This window comes from Glycine max, chromosome 12, assembly GCF_000004515.6.
Source record: "Glycine max cultivar Williams 82 chromosome 12, Glycine_max_v4.0, whole genome shotgun sequence".
NCBI classification, from domain to species: domain Eukaryota; kingdom Viridiplantae; phylum Streptophyta; class Magnoliopsida; order Fabales; family Fabaceae; genus Glycine; species Glycine max.
This window is the reverse complement of record NC_038248.2, coordinates 3,011,781-3,028,759: the sequence shown is the minus strand read 5'-3', so window position 1 is coordinate 3,028,759 and position 16,979 is coordinate 3,011,781. Positions and strand designations below refer to the sequence as shown.

General features: G+C 34.5%; 4 protein-coding genes across 4 annotated transcripts; all 4 read right to left on the bottom strand.

Moving 5' to 3' along the window:
* Positions 1-1,421: 1,421 nt before the first annotated feature.
* On the bottom strand, positions 1,422-2,774 carry LOC100802945 (uncharacterized). The gene has a single exon (XM_003540975.5). The coding sequence runs from the start codon at positions 2,454-2,456 to the stop codon at positions 1,578-1,580; it is 879 nt and encodes a 292-aa protein (XP_003541023.1). The 5' UTR covers positions 2,457-2,774; the 3' UTR covers positions 1,422-1,577.
* A 2,232-nt stretch (positions 2,775-5,006) lies between these two features.
* LOC100783166 (uncharacterized) lies at positions 5,007-6,372 on the bottom strand. The gene has a single exon (XM_003540628.4). The coding sequence runs from the start codon at positions 5,990-5,992 to the stop codon at positions 5,138-5,140; it is 855 nt and encodes a 284-aa protein (XP_003540676.1). The 5' UTR covers positions 5,993-6,372; the 3' UTR covers positions 5,007-5,137.
* Positions 6,373-6,569: 197 nt separating this feature from the next.
* On the bottom strand, positions 6,570-12,479 carry LOC102663435 (uncharacterized). The gene is made up of 3 exons (XM_006592951.1): positions 12,206-12,479; positions 6,795-6,910; positions 6,570-6,677 (listed from the first exon to the last, which is right to left on the bottom strand). The coding sequence occupies exons 1-3, from the start codon at positions 12,477-12,479 to the stop codon at positions 6,570-6,572; spliced, it is 498 nt and encodes a 165-aa protein (XP_006593014.1).
* Positions 12,480-14,617: 2,138 nt separating this feature from the next.
* Positions 14,618-15,736, bottom strand: LOC100782625 (uncharacterized). Its single transcript, XM_006592950.3, has one exon. It carries the CDS (start codon positions 15,675-15,677, stop codon positions 14,781-14,783), a length of 897 nt encoding a protein of 298 aa, XP_006593013.1. The 5' UTR covers positions 15,678-15,736; the 3' UTR covers positions 14,618-14,780.
* Between the last annotated feature and the right edge of the window lie 1,243 nt (positions 15,737-16,979).

Genomic DNA, 16,979 nt, shown 5'->3' with positions numbered 1-16,979 from the left:
AACTCTGTTGATTTCCCCCTTTTCTCCCTTTAAAATGCAGCACAGTCATGTTTTTCGACATTGACTGTGCGCTAAGCCTGCATGTGCTCGCTAAGCGCACATGCAAAGTTCAGCTGACATAAGTGATCGCTCGCTAAGCCGCTAAATGTAGGCAAAGTCGTCAGATGCGCGCTAATCCGCAAGATGCAGGCTAAGCCGTAGATGCGTGCTAAGTTGTCAGATGCGGACTAAGCCTGGCCTCCAAGTTGGCTCCTCGCGTTGAGCGGATGTTGACGTGCTAAGCGCGCTGCTCCAGTTCTTCAACTCTCTTCCAAGCTTCCTGTTATGTAATTCTACAAAAACAATACACCCCAAAACACTGTAAATTAACTAACTTTAACATTTACTAGACAAAAACTCAAAAGAAGCTAAATTCCTAATGTTTTAACACAAAAGAAATAATAAAAAAGAGGAAAATTAGATAATTGATATGTGATTTAAATATTCAAATTACGTAAACATATCAATTATTAGTAGTGCCTCTTCATCACTGGATGGTAGTAATGTTCGTGATGATGCATTAAATGAGTTTGAAAAGTATATGATGAAGAAAAAAAGGCTAGAACTTCATATGGTTAAACAGAGTTGGATCATTATTTAGAGGAGGAGCTTTTCCCAATGACCTCAGATTTTGATGTTTTATTGTGGTGGAAGTTGAATGGAATCAAGTATCCAACACTCCAAGCAATTGCAAAGGATATATTGGCTATTCCTATCTCTATTGTAGCTTCTGAATCTGCATTCAGCACTAATGGTCAAATATTAAGCCCCCATTGTAGTTGACTTCATTGGACTACTTTAGAGGCCTTGATGTGTGCTAAAAGTTGGTTATGGAGTGCTCGGAATACTGGTAAAATTTTAAATTCTTCATTGTAATGGCTAATAAACTGTATATTTTATCTGATTATTCTTTATGTTGTTTTATGTATGATATATATAGGTTGTCTAAATTCTAAAGTAGTCCAGGAATGTCCTACTATGCTCAATGAAATGGAGTCTGATGATGAAGGTATTTTGTACTTTATTTGTTTGAAAGTTTTTCAATTTTAATGTTTGTTTCATTTTTGTTTTGTTTAATACAGTTGAATTGTTGGCTAGTGGTATTACTTCCTATTTCGAAGATGATCAACATATATGTTAGTTTGTGCCTTTGTGGTGTTTCATTTCATTATGTAATGTACTTGGTGTTGTTATTATGTAATGTACTTCTTCCCATTTGTGCAACTTATTCTCATTATGTAATGTATTTCTCTTGGGTTTGTTTGTGAAATATTCAATCTTATGCATTTTGTCTTCTATATGTGATTCTAGCTTTACACACTTTCTCAAATTAAATTAGTCAAATCAAAGCTTAACATACTTGAAAGTTAATTAATGCCATTTTCTAATGATACGTACTTGTAGGGTTGCCTTGAATAACTTGAGTCACGAAATTATCATTGCTCACTTATGATACTACAACCAAAATTTGGGTAAAATGTTTCAATGTATCTATATATCTATACATTACAAAATTTGGATGACTCGGATAATCTTAACTAGTGATTGAGGATGTTAAGAAGGGCAACTCTAGTCTTTATCAAACGCCTAAACAGAAATTCAAAACCTTCTTCAAGATCTTGAACAAGTGACTCCACTTTCTCCAATTGGGTTTGCAGCTTATTCATGTTTTCAAATTTACTTGTCTGGGAAAACATGTAGGATTGCAATGCTTCATCAAGTTGGGAAAATTCATTTTCATCTGCTAATTGTGAGCAACTTACTTTCTTGCTCTGCATTAGCTTGGAAACCAAACTCCAGCTGCTTGACTTTGATTGTGTAGTCCCTGAGATCAATTGCAATAATGCCTGAAATGTTGATAGAGTGACCACTTCCACATTCTCCAATAAGCTAATCAATTGATTGTCTTTGTTTGTAGATGAGATGTTGCAACTTTTTGTAGTACTCTTCAAATTTGCCAAGGCTTTTGAGATGGCCTTTTTTACCACCTTCCTTGAAGTCAAGAACTTCTTAATCTCTGCCTTGAGCTCCACTTCACCTCCCTTTCTTCTTCTCATAATTGATTGAAGTTCTCGCATGCACTCTTTTGTATGCAGTAGAGAGTCTTTTGCGGCTGTGCACACATCTAAGAGCCTTAAGGATCCATTCAGAAGCTCATCTACCCAGTTTTCTTGACACTCATGATGAAGTGCTTCTTGGGTGAGGGAAAGTTGGAACAAATTTTCAACACATTCATGCAGATCTTGCAACCCTCCTAGCTTATGGCTAAGGGATGAAGAGGAAGAGGAGGCTTCATTGGAAGACCTTAACCTTTCCAAGTGCTCATTGCATTGTAGGATGAGAGGGTGTGGTCTAGAGGGTAAGCTGTTTGAACGAGCATGGAAATTGGATTTTGTGTTCAATTGAGAGGCTGCCATTTTTCCTTAGGAAAAGAGAGGCCTAGATGTTGAGTTTTTGGATCTACCTTCTTGCCAATGCCATGTGCTCAATATATATTAGGGCGTTGGAGACACGAGGAATCTCATCTTAAACTGTTATCATTGAGTGCTAACCAATCAAGATTTGGATCTAAACATTATCACATAATTGTTCGGGAAGTGTCTCCCACATGGAAACTCTCCAGCTATTACACTGTTCTATTTTTCTCTCTCACTTCCAAGATTAATGTTTTCAATGGACATCTTTTACTATCAAAAACTTGCATGCAATAATGTAATTCATCTACACGTGTGGACTGCTCTGATAGCTAAAACAATGGCTGAAGTTCTGCCGAGCTTGTCTCTCTTGCAGAAACAAGAATCTCATTACTTGTTGTTCCATTGATTAAAATAAAAGCTAAAGACGTGTGAGAGAAAAGAAAGGAGGTGAAGTGGAGCCCGAGCCTGTGTCTCTGTTTCATCTCAGTTAATATAAAACTGTCTAATGGTTAGGAACGTGAGGTCTGAGCTTCGTGCCTACCATCTAAATTAAATATTCGATTCAGAAAATATAGACACTCGATAGATACTTACCTTTCATGACACATTTTAAAAAAGAGGGACTTGGGACAATTTTTTGTGAAGGTCAGAAACTACACCTGATACATTTAAAAAAAATGAAGAACCAATATAGACCAGTCATAGACTACACATGATACATTTTGAAAAAAATGAGAAGCTAAAATGAGACAGTTTATTATTGAAAGACTAAAATTTAAAATCTTTATATTTATAGGAATTAAAAATATATTTAATCCTTAAATTAAAATCCTCTATAATTATTATATTTAATAATTCCAAGAGATTATTTTAAATAATTAATTAATGTTAATTCATAAATAAATAATCTGAACATCTTTGGCCACTCTTGGAGTCTTAAAGATCCATCCGAACTCCAAAACCTCATCTACCCAAGATTCTTGAAGTTCATGGAAAAAGCTTCTTGGGTGAGGAGAAGTGGACACAATTTTCAACACATGCATACAGATTCTGCATGCCTTCTATAATCTATGGTTTAGCAATGAGGTTGAAGAAGAGTTTTCATGGGAACCTCTTAACTTGTCCAAATACTCATTGCATTGTAGAATGAGGGGGTGTAGTCAAGACTCAAGAAGAGGTTTTTGTGTTCAAAGAAGACAACACTTGAGATGAATGTAAGAATTGAGTATGTGAATCTAACTTCCTTCCACTGCCACGTGAACACATAATGGGCATTAACTGAAGATGCAAGGAGTCTCTTCTTAAACAAACATCAATGAGTGCTAATTAATCAAGATTTGAATCTAATGTTAGTGCAATGTCTCCCACAAGGAATCCCCTGACACATTGCTTGTCTTAATTAATATGCAATAACGCACGATCGGCAAATACTATTTTGGCAATTAATTTCAAAAAAGCAAATAGTATTTCATTGTGCATCTCTTATGTCCACTGCTCAAGACATCATCAAACTCAATGTTAGGTGCTGCAATATACTATCAATTGCAAAAAATAAACTTAAATTTTTTTTAGTAGCACAAGTGTTGGATCTATGGAATTGGACGCGTGAATAGGCCTTTGCTCAAGATATAATATGGATACAGGGGACACAATAAATCTCATGTTAAACAAATCTGAGTGAGTTTTAATTAATTTAATTTTAAATCTATATACATATCAAAGAAATGATAGCGTAATGTCTCCTATAAGGGATGCTTTCCCATTCAATGCTTATTGTTTTCTCCCCACTTGCATAATGATCACACTTACAAATCACACGGACAGATTATTGAAAAATAGCATATCTGCATGTGGCTGATATAAGGACTGAATTAGGGGTATTGGGGACACTGCAAAGCATACATATCTATTTATTTATGATACATATCCTAGCTGTCAATCTCAAATCGATGGATGTTTTGAGGTGTCACCAATTCCATATCTATTAATTAATCAATATTAGTAGTATACATGCATGTTAACTCCACATTTTGTAATAGCATTTTTTATGATAATAAGCTAATTCACTTGTCCGCTTTAGATGAACACAACCAGCTTATTTTTCATTATCTTTAGCATATAAAACTTGAGAACATGTGCAGGCATTAGGTTTTGATTTAAATTTAATCATCAACCTGATGGCAGTTGTAAGATTAACAGCTAGGATATGCCTTCATCCTTTCATTTTATTTTTCCCAGAAAGAAGAAATAAAACTTGATTAAAAGATATGATTAGCAACATGGCATCAGTTCCTGACTCCTGTTACATGTCCACGAATGAAAAATAAACAATAGACTATAGCATCTATAGGTGGACTAAAAAAGAAAAAAGTCATTGAGCAGTTGCTTTTAATCTTTTGAATCTAGAAGAGAAAAAAGTATGTTTACTGTTTTATCTTCGGTTTCCTTCCACTTATATTAATGGTGAAATTTCGGAAGAAAAAGGGAAATTAAAAGATGAGATGTTGAAGGTAAGCAAAGGAACTGGAAAGAAGAGATTGATGCTGAAGTTACAATAGTTTGATCCTTAAATAATATGTATTCAGTAAAATATAAACAGATTTAATCACATTCATGTACAGTTGTGTGACCCACAGGGGAAAATTGAGTGCCCAAAAATCATACAGATACTATCACTATGATTAGTGGTTGAAGATGTTGAGAAGGGAAACTCTGTTTCTAATTAATTTTCTTGAGAGCTGATCAACTCCTATCTCTAGATCTTGAATGCAAAACTCCAAATTTTCCATATGACTATGAAAATTCTCAATAGATGAAGGCCTGTGGCTGATGAGAGATTGCAAAGCTGCATCCACCTTTTCAAATTCATTTGTGTTTGCTTCTTGAGAGTCACAAATTACTCTTTTAGGCTGCATCAACATGGATATTGCTGACCATCTGCTGTGCTTTGAGTGTCTTTTTGGGCCTGAGATGAACAGTAGCAATTGTTCTAATGAGCACAGGGTGATTGCTTCTGCTTCATTTAAGAAGTTGAGCATGGGTGAAGTGTTGTTGTCCTTCTGCTTCAAATTTTCCAGGGCCTTTCGAATTTGCTTTTTCATGTTCTTCCTCGCAGCCAAGTATTTCACACCTTCAACCGCGAATCCAGTTTCATTGCTTTTCTTTCTTCGGATGACTGACATTAAGTCGCACATGCTTTCCTTTGATTGCAGAAGGCAATCTTTAGTTGTACTACAGATATCTAAGAGCCTAAGAGACCCTTCTAGTAGGTCATCAACACATCTATCATTGCACTCTTGTGCCGAGACTTGTTGTTCCATTGGCAATTGAAGCAACTTATCAGTGTAGTCATGCAAATCAAGCATGTCATTAAGTTTGAGGCACACTGAAGATGATGACAATGAAGAAGTGGCTTCAGAACCCCTCAATCTTTGCAATTGCTCCTCCAATTGTGATACAAGAGGGTGAGCTGCAGAGGGCAAGCTGTTGCTGCGAAGATGCAGAGAGCTTTGTGTTTTCTTTTCAATTGCTGCCATTTTTTCTTCTTAGGAAACAGATGGCTAGAAGGTAATGTGTAGAATTTGCTTCAATGCCTGACTTCTTGTGGTTGGCTTTTGCTTCATATATAGCAAATGAAAGAAAAGTAACATATTATGGGAGACAAGAGGAATTTTTTCCCCCTCAAATGTCACCTATTGAGTATGCAATTATATGATCTTGATTTGGATCTCAGCATCCTCACCATTATGCACCATGCTTCCAACTCATCCCTCAATATTTTACTTTTGTGTGATGCATGCTTGTAATGGGAGCTATTGTCTATCATAATTGTCTTTCGGTCAATGAAATTGTCTACCTACAACAGGACAGATTAACAACAAGAGGACTCTTCATCTTTAGATACTAATATGTTGGTCACTTCTTGGTGGCAATGTTTATGCAGTGTCCCCAGATCATTACCTATTAATTAATCTTTATTTGCTACCATTTTGCATGTTATAAGTTGCCTGTCTCATTAATGCCTCCAAAAATAATTAATGCAAATTGGTTTGCTAAAGTGCACATTATTTTTTATTTTTTTTAAATATTCCTTTTCCCTTATGGAGGTGAGTACTAATTTCTGGTTGCCTTTTCTTTTGATCCTGTGATCAGGAAATTAACAAGGACGGCCTCAGAAATCATGTACTCACTGCTTTCAAGTACCTTCTTTTCCTGAACTCCCTGCTTTCAATTTCCATCAAAGTCAAATACAAAATTTTACTTCAATCATCAGTGAAATTCCTAATGGCTTTTGGTTGCAAATACCTTCTTTTTCTTTGTAATCATTTAAATTTAAACCTTATTGTACCTTAATTTTCTTAGAATTGCAATTGAACGAGCTACTTTGGAATTTCTAGCTGAGAACCTGGAAATTGCTTGAAGAAGATTATGATATTTTGAAGCAAATTGAGAAGCTGTTAAAGTAAGAAACTAAAAACTGAACATGAGTGAAGTGGGAGAAGAAAACATAAAAGAAAGATCACAACCAGCAGGAAATGGTGGAAGATAGAAAATATATTTTCGTTCTGGTTTTTCCAGCATACATAAGTGACTTGTAGTCGGTGAAAATACAAAGTTACAAGCTACACAACACACCCCATACTGACTTAGCCTAACCACCCCCTTAAAACAAGGTCTTTCATTCAATTTCATCTACTACATGTTGACTAATACTAAGTTATATCAGAAACATAACAGCAACATATTTTAATACCAAAATAACAAGAAAAGTCTCAATTCTAACAGAAGCACACAAAAATTAAGCAATGAAAGCCTAAAAAATGTGTCAGAACTGGCATTGAATACTTTCCTTAATTTAGGACTTGGCTATAGAATTTACAAATGAATTGATCTTAAGATGTTGGATTCCATTTTTCTTACTTCAACCTCCGTGGATGATTTTGTTGATTATATTGTCAGTCAGCAAACTTCTAGATATTGACCATTACTTTTTGCCAAAGTGATCAATGGCACGTTTTCCTAAATAAACCAACTTATTAACAAGTTGTCGATTAGCTCAGAAGCCTTCAAAACAAGGTTCCTATGACTAAAGGACAAATAATTAGAATATAAATTCAGATATTACACAAACTCGACAATGTATAGAAGAAAGACAACAGGAAAAGTAACAAGAGAGAGAGGTTGTAGAACAAATGGCACTAGCTTTGGCCTTTTCAATTGCATTTACAAAATTAATTTGACCATTGTTTGTGTGTATGGATTGGGAATGAAGCAGCCTGTAATTAGGTGACTCACCAAGATGGGTGATACAATTTGATTCCATGTTAGATTTGATCTTAAAATCAATTAACATTAAATGAATAGCACAACAGATATATAAGTTATATCCCAAGAATTGATTTAGGCGATCTGAGACTTTCCAACGGATCCACCTCAACTATTTTCTCCATGTTATATAATAACACTGTAACCCAAAATTGTTGCTGTTGATGCAATGGTTTCCACTTACTTGTAAATGATTTTACTTTGTTACATCCATTTGAAAGTTCAGATTAAAATATAAAGGTGCATCCTACACATTCGAATTTGAAATAACAGTTTATGATTATAAAAGAGTTATAATCTTAACTTTTTTATTTAATTCTTTTTGGATCTCAAGTTCAGATCCATCGGGCGAAAAAACAAGGCAACAAAGGCTAGTTCGATCAGGATCTGGCCTGACGAGCATATGTTAGTAGGCATGGGCTAGGTTGGCACTCTATCTTCCTGCAACCATATATCTCACCGTACACCACCTTTTAAGTTTAAAATAAACTTAAATCTCCAAAGTCGTTGCACGTTGTCCTCCAAGCACATCCTTTTTTTTTTTTTTGAAGTTGTCTAATAGGCATGATTTTTTTTTTTTGTGATGTATTCTTTCTAGAATACCCATTCCAGAAAGAATGTTGTGTTACAGACTGAGAAATCCATAAAGTTTGCATTTGTGTGGAGGTTCCAGATCACGTGATTTGTGATATTACTGTGTCTGGAACACCTTATGGATTAGTTGTGGCTTTCCAAATAACTTATTCCAAAAGAGATACAATAATATTACATATCATGTGATTTGTAACCTTCTAAGAAATCCAAGCCTTAGGGATTTCCCAATCCATAACAAATCTAATGAATATCCAGACTGCTTGTTTTGAAATACATGTGTTGTGATAAATTTTGGATTTGGATTAGTTGTGACATTTCCAAACACCTATTCTGAAGGAGATACAATAATATGATGAATTATATGATCTAGAACATCACAAAATTGCAAACCTTATAATTTCCCAGTCCATGACACAATCCAGATTGCCTGTTCTAGAATACATGCGTTGTGATAAATTACAGATTAGGCATTCTAGAATGGAAAACCTTCATTCTAGAATACATGGGAAGGGAGGGAGGGTTAGATTGACGAGTGAGTTATTTTAAAGTTAAAGGGGGTGTAAGGTGATATTTAGAGAGTGTGGGAAGAAGAGGCCTCAAGTTGGTTGCTATGCTTTCTTTTGGGCTGATGGCAGGACCCATTCATTTCACGCGGGTATGATAATGAGCAGAATGGGAGTGCTTTCACTCAAATGTCACCTAATGAGTGTGCAATTATATATGTCAGTTTCCTTTCGATGCTTCTCATGCATTAATCTTCCAACTCATCCTTCAATTCTATAACCTACTAATCACACGGACAATTTATTGAAAATTATAGCATCTTTGCAGGTTGCTAATGATGATATAAGAACTGAACTAGCGGTATTGGGGACACTGCAAAGCATACGTATCTAATAATTTAAAATACATATCCTAGCTGTCAATCTCAAAATGATAGTTATGTTTTGTGATGTCCCCAATTCCATTTCAACTAATTAATCAATATTAGTATACATCCACGTTAGTTATATTTGGTTATAATATGCTAATTCACTTGTCCTCTTTACATGAACACAACTAGCTTATTTTTCATTATCCTTAGAATATAAAATTTGAGAACATGTGCAGTCATTAGGTTTTGATTTAATCATCAACCTCATGGCAGTTGTATGATTAACAGCTAGGATATGCATTCACATTGACCTTGAGTATCCTGTGGGTTCAGCACCTGTGGGTTCATCCTTTAATTCTGTTTTTCCCAGAAAGAAGAAATAAAACTTGATTAAAAGATGTGATTAGCAACATGGCATCGGTACATGTAACATGACGAAAAATAAATAATAGAGTTAACATCTGTAGGTGGACTAAATAAACAGAAAAAGTTACTGAGCAGTTGCTTTTGTGACTCTAGAAGTGAAAAAGTTTGTTTAATGTTTTATCGTCTCTTTCCTTTCACTTATTTTAATGGTGACCATTTGGAAGAAAAAGGGAACATGAAAGATGAAATGTTGAGGGAACCGGACAAAATAGATGGAAGCTGAAGTAACAATAGTTTGATCCTTAAATAATAGTATGTATTCAGTAAAATATAAACAGATTTAATCGCATTCATGTATAGTTGTGTGACACTCATGGGGGAAAATTGAGTGCACAAAAATTATATAGACACTATGATTAGTGGTTGACGATATTAAGAAGGAAAACCCTGTTTCTAATTAATTTTCTTGAGAGGCAATCAACTCCTATCTCTAGATCTTGAATGCACAGCTCCAAATTTTCCATATGGCTATGAAAATTCTCAGACGAAGGCTTGTGACTAATGAGAGACTGCAAAGCTGCATCCACCTTTTCAAATTGATTTGTGTTTGATTCTTGAGGGTCACAATCACAAATTACTCTTTTAGGCTGCATCAACTTGGAAATTGCTGACCATCTGCTTTGCTTTGAGTGTCCTTTTGGGCCAGAGATAAACCGTAACAATTGTTCTAATGAGCTCAGGGTGATCACTTCTGTTTCATTTAAGAAGCTGAGCATTGGTGAAGTGTTGTTGTCCTTCTGTTTCAAATTTTCCAGGACCTTTCGAATTTTCTTCTTCATCTTCTTTCTCACAACTAAGTATTTTTCACCTTCAACCATGAATCCAGGACCTTTCGAATTTTCTTCTTCATCTTTTTTCTCACAACATAACAAGACATACCACACAATGGGTATGTCAGGTCATTCTCATTAACTAAAATTATAAGGTGATCAGTTAGGGCCACTCTGTTTTGCGAAAATACTCCAACCATATGAGATCAACATAGGCTTAAAGGAACACTCAAATCGAGTGTCTTTACCCCCAAGGCCTAGGCTCCGAAGAATCTGTTAGGACCTTACCTTCCTGATTCAGGTTCAACCCCTAAAAAAATTTTTGCACGCAGACACTGCTCATGAATTATACAATACCCACGACCTCACACTCGTGTTTCAAACACGATTGACACATTGCACTACAATTTAGCGCTTTAGGTTCCTAACTAGGAATCCTACATTTTCCCTTTAACACTGCACATAAACACTTTTTTCAAGGTAAACACCAATCAGGTTATTGTATAATTCACAGCTCACAATACAAGTATGGTCACATCAAGTATTAACCACACACTTATTCATAACCAAATCTCATGTCCACAATTTAAAATCTCATAATGTCACAATTCACCATCACATGTTTACGTGTATCTCATAAATTAACACATGTTCAACTTTAATTTGCACTTATACTCAATCTCAATAACAATATTATGATCTCAATGCAACATATTATCTCACAATTCATCATATATTCAATTTATCACTTACACACAATTTCATGATCTCAATATAACAATCTCGCAATTATAATCATACATGAAGAATTACAATACAATAAATATCCCAAAATAAACCCCAATTTGATCCCCTAAGGATCCTTACACATGTTCATTCTAATCCCAATTGCGATAAACTCATCTCTTACCTCTAAGCGGGTTCATGTGTGTAGTCCGATAGTAATAGTGACATCTCTAACAATTCCCTAAGATTCCTCAAACTTCTGTTAGGGTTTCCAAGCGTTAGAGAGAAGATGAAGAGATTGTAACCTCTATTTTACTATCAATATGCGAGACTAATTTATCTATGCAAAAACATTATTTCGCAAATTCCAATGGTGAGAATATGTGAAAATGGATTTCGAAGGTGGTGTCCAAATTTCATGATGATCCAACGGTTTACAAGTTCAGGATTGTAGTTTTACTAAAACAGGTTTTGGGTATCTGCGTGAAAAAGAAAACTCAGTGAGAGGAACATTTTTTCCACCATAGACATTACCTCAAAAATCCAAATGGTGGGTGTGTGCGAGATTAAGTTCTGAACTACCATTTCAAATTTCAGAATGATCCAACGTTTAAGAAATCCGGGATCATTGTTTTACTGAGACAGGATTGAGTATATGTGAAAAAAAGAGAAGGTTTTGAAAAGGAAGAAGGGAAAACAAACTTGAGAGGAAGAGAAAGTGTAAAGACAGATCGTCAGTCTGGAAATTGACCTCATATGTCTCTATTTATAACGAGCGTACTCTCAGCCTATTATTTACTTTATTTTTCTTTATTTTTTTATTTTATAAAAATGAACTCTATTTTATTTTCTAAATAAAATATCTTTTTTATTTTCCTTCATACCATTATTTTAATTAATAAAATTATTTTCTTTATTTATTTAATTATAAAAATCTCATCATTTTATCTAAAATTTTATTTATTTATAAACAAAAATCCTTTTTAATTTATTTAAAAAAAAATGGGATATTAATGTCAACACATCTATCTCACACTCTTGTGCCAAGACTTGTTCGATTGGCAATTGAAGCAACTTATCAGTGTAGTCATGCAAATCAAGCATGTCATTAAGTTTGTGGCACACTGAAGATGATGACAATGAAGAAGTGGCTTCAGAACCTCTCAATCTTTGCAAATGCTCCTCAAATTGTGATACAAGAGGGTGCAAATGCTCCTCAAATTGTGATACAAGAGGGTGAGCCGCAGAGAGCAAGCTGTTGCTTCGAAGATGTAGAGAGCTTTGAGTTTTCTTTTCAATGGCTGCCATTTTTTCTTGTTAGGAAACAGATGGCTGGAAGGTAATGTGTAGAGTTTGTTTCAAAGCCTGACTTGTTGTGGTTGGCTTTTGCTTTATATATAGCAAATGAAGAAACAGATTAATAGATTATGGGAGACAAGTGGAACTTTTTTCCCCCTCAAATGTCACCCGATTAGTATGCAATTATATCATCTGGATTTGAATCTCAGCATCCTCCCCATTATACAACATGCTTCCAACTCATCCCTCAATTTTTTACTTGTGAGTTGGGAATCACATGGGTTCTTGCAAAGTGGAATATCTTGACAATATAATAGTTCTTGCTGTGTGATGCATGCATTGTAATGGGAGCTTTTGTCTGGAGGATGAGAGGAGCTGTTGCCTAACATAAATGAGTTTCAGTCTATGAATTTGTCTACCTACAACAGGACAGATTAACGACAAGAGGACTCTTCATCTTCAGATACTAATATATCGGTCACTTGTTGGTGCCAATGTTTATGCACTATCCCCAGCTCAATACATATTAGTTAATCCCCTTCTGCTACCATTTTGTAGGTTGTAAGTTACTTGTCTCATTAACACGTCAATAACTAATTAATGCAAATTGGTTTGCTTTTTCTTTTGTGAATTCAAATTGGTTTTCTGAATTTCACATTATTTTTTTCTTCAGAATATTATTTTTTCACAAGTGGAGGTCATTAGTAATTTATTGTTGCCTTTTCTTTTGATCCTGTGATTTGAAAATTAACAAGGACAGCTCAAAAATCATGCACTCACTCTTTCTTTCCATTTTTATCATTTTGTTTGGGATTGCAAAGTTCATAGTAGATTGGTATATGTTGGACGATATACATTAAAATGGAGAGTTAATGTTGGGAAATTGAGTCAGATTTACATTAATAGGCATGAGTAACCATATAATTGATATAAGAAAACCTAATACTACACGTCTACACCTTAACCTAAAACTTTAAGGTTCAAGTTTATAGGTATTCTTTTCACTTATAAGGTATTTAACTTTTTCATTTTTACTTGGGACTTCACCTCACACTTGTATTCTAATAGTTAACAATATATTTACTTACAGGTTTATGTATCCTAAGTCTTCTTTTCTTGAGTCTTTGATTGAAAAGGAGTTTTTTAATGCATATTTGGAGCTAGACAAGATTGGAAACTTTAGGGATATGAAGTTTCTTCAATATCATTTTATCCTTATTCTAATTGTGAAATAAAAGTGGAAGCAAGAATTCAGACTATAGCTTAATAGAGATTGTTGTTCAAGCTCCCAAATATGGCTAATAATAATCTTACTCTTACACACTTAAGTACTAATGAAGATTATTTTTTTTCAGTCTAAAATTCTAGATATGAAGAGAGTGGATTATTTGAAACACCTTCCTCTATAAGCATGGAGATCTCTTAAGTTATCTTTGATGTAACAACATGGAGTATTTGGTTGTAAGGGAATGATTTTGTACAGGCAAAGGAGATAGTGACCTCTTCAAACACTCTGATCACAATAGTGTAAGAAATTTAAAATCTTAGTTCATGATATAAACATGAATAAATTATTCAGTAAGCAAAAACATACACAAAAAGCATACCTCTTGTATCTATTGTTATCAAGCTCTATATAATATGCTTTCTTACAGGTAAAAATGTAGAGTATATCAGTATTTATACATAGAGAGAAATCTTCTAACCTTTGTCTTTTTTGAAGTGTGTGAATCAATGGAATATCAAAGACAATTTATAGGCAAGACCAATACTATAACAGCCCTCATTAGTTCCTCCATTAATAACAATAAAATGCTTATTATAGCTATAGTAACAATTGTATTATTATTCCATAACAGCTCTTCATTATCAAGCAATTAACTATAATAATAAGTAATTAAATCAATTCATAATATATGAAAGACAAAATATTTTCCAACAAATAGTGCTATGAGAAATTTAAAAGATACTGGATGCACTAAAGGCTATAAGCACTTTACTTAAGGGTTTGTAATTATCAAAATCAACGATACAAGATCATTTAACCATGGGACTAACAGTACAAAAGGATGCAGGAAAAATTAAAAACACCACTGTTGTCTGATAGCCATATTAGATATGATATGGAAAATGCTTTTCAATTTGATATGGAAAATGCAAAAATTATGCTAGTCATATTCACAAAGAAAGAGTTACCGAGGAAATAATCAACATATGAAAAAAAAGAGTAGAGAAAGATATTATTCTAAAAGTGTATATTAGATGCCAATTTCTTTGACATAATTACAAAACATTCCCACCGATGTACAATTAGTGATTGAGGATGTTGAGAAGGGAAACTCTAATTTTGATAAAACGTTTAAAAAGAGTTTCAAGTCCTTCCACAAAGTCTTGAATGACTGACTCTAGATCTTCCAGTTGGTTCTGCAAATGACTGACACTGTCTGACTTTCTTGTCATGTGAAACACAAACGATAGCAATGCAGCATCTACATTGGAAAATTCATTCGGATCTGATTCTTGTGTGGTAGTAACCTTTTTGTTGTGCATTAGTTTGGAAACCATAGACCATTTGCTTGGTTTGGATTGTGCTGGTCCGGAGATGAAGTTCAGCAGTGACTCCAATATGGAAAGAGTGATTACTTGCACATCTTTGAACAAGCTAGCCAAGGTTGCGGTTGGGTGGTCCTTGTTGCTTGGAGAGAATTTTGCTTTCTTCACAGTTGCCTGCAAATTCTCCAACGCTTTTAGGATTGCCTTCTTTACTACCTTCCTAGAGGCCAAAAATTTCCTGACCTCAGCTGTCACCTCCATTTCACCTCCCCTCTTTCTTCTCATAATCGATTGAAGTTCACGTGCGCATTCCTTTGTGTGAAGTAGAGCATCCTTTGCTACAGTACATACATCTAGGAGCCTTAAAGATCCATCCAAAAGCTCATCTACCCATTTCTCTTGACGCTCTTGGACTAGTACCTCTTGAGTAAGAGTCAGTAGGACCAGCTTTTCAATGCAATCGTGCAAAGTCTGCAAGCCAGTTAGTTTGTGTCTGAACAATGATGATGAAGAGGAAGTTGAATTATCAGAAGCTGAAGCCTCTAAACTTCCCAAGTGTTGATTGCATTGTAGAATAAGAGGGTGTGGTCTACAGGGAAGGCTCTTTGAGCGAGATTGGTGATGAGATTTTGGGCTAAAGGGAGTGAATGCCATTTTCTGAGAGAAGAGAAAGGCTTTGTTCGAGGTTGACTCTTTACAATTAAGTCTTTGGATATACCTTTCCTTCCACTGAGATTAGTTCAATATATATTGGGAATTCAGGAGACAGAAGGAATCAAATATTAACAAAAATCCAAAAGGGCTAACTGATTCAGATTCAGATTTATCGAAAATCTCAGTAATGTTAATGCAATGTCTCTTGCATAGGAACACTACAACTCAGGACTTTTTTTTTTTTCCTCTTAACACACGCTTGCAGTCATCTATATTGGTGTTATCAAGCATTAAACTCACGAGTGGCATTGCCTGATTGATTGGTCTTTCTTCATTGCAATAAATGCAGGTATAAAATTGTCTTTTGCAAATAGAATAACTTTAAATGCAAACCATCAGTTTGACATGAATCACTTGCGGATTATAAATGAACTGTTGTACAGATTAGCAACTGCTCGGAACACAGGAAACTTAATAATGAATCATATAAGGTACTAAAAAGTGACAACTAATTGGCTTTTCCCTCGTTACAGGAAGACAAAAATCACGTTGTTCATTGAATTTCAGCACATGAAATAAAAGAACATGTGCAGACACTTAGTTTTGATAATTGTTTAATCATCAACCTAATTGCATTTGTAAAATTGTAATCTTGGCAAGTGGGCTATGGATTCAATTTCTAACTGACTTTGAATCCCATGTGGGCATAATAATTGATATGGAGGGGTTGCTGATTAAGTAATTATTGTATTATGCTACTCAGCCTCATCTATCCTTCGTTTTCTTTACTTTTTTATTGCTGAAATAGTGAAATGAGAAATAAATCTTCATTTAGAGATAGGAATGGAAACAACGTGATCGATTATCCCGAAATACTGGATTTGAAATGGGTTATAAAATTTATAGCGGGATTAAAGAAGAAAAAAATATTATTTTATAGGGCTCCTCTCCATTCAACTTTAGTCGGCAACTTGGTATATCAGGCATCGGCCATTGGGTTGTTTATGCATTACAGTTAAAAAAAAAGGTTTATTTTACCTTATTTTTCCTGAAGATATGCTTGGATGAGTACCTGACAAGTGAGAAAATGAAAATTTTCAAATCAATATAACTTCATACTTTTCAGTACAACTAAATCAAGAAAAAAAAATACAATTTCACTTTGAAGCTTGCTCTAAATTTCACATTCTCACTTTTTTCTATCCATTAAATCAAACAACCACAATTTTTGGAAAGAAATTCCAAAGAAAGAAAGACACTTAGTAAGGGGAAAAAAGAATCAGAAAAATTCACATCTATATA

Bases quoted from the DNA above. Each gene is read 5' to 3' on its own strand.
- LOC100802945 (XM_003540975.5), bottom strand. From the start codon at position 2,456: ATGGCAGCCTCTCAATTGAACACAAAATCCAATTTCCATGCTCGTTCA.
- LOC100783166 (XM_003540628.4), bottom strand. From the start codon at position 5,992: ATGGCAGCAATTGAAAAGAAAACACAAAGCTCTCTGCATCTTCGCAGC.
- LOC102663435 (XM_006592951.1), bottom strand. From the start codon at position 12,479: ATGGCAGCCATTGAAAAGAAAACTCAAAGCTCTCTACATCTTCGAAGC. The intron at 6,911-12,205 runs GTGAGATAGATG...TTACTTTAACAG, and splicing joins ACAAGTCTTGGCACAAGAGT to CTTCTCAATTTGCTTCAAAA. The intron at 6,678-6,794 runs GTTTAAATTTAA...AATTGAAAGCAG, and splicing joins GAAAATTAAGGTACAATAAG to GGAGTTCAGGAAAAGAAGGT.
- LOC100782625 (XM_006592950.3), bottom strand. From the start codon at position 15,677: ATGGCATTCACTCCCTTTAGCCCAAAATCTCATCACCAATCTCGCTCA.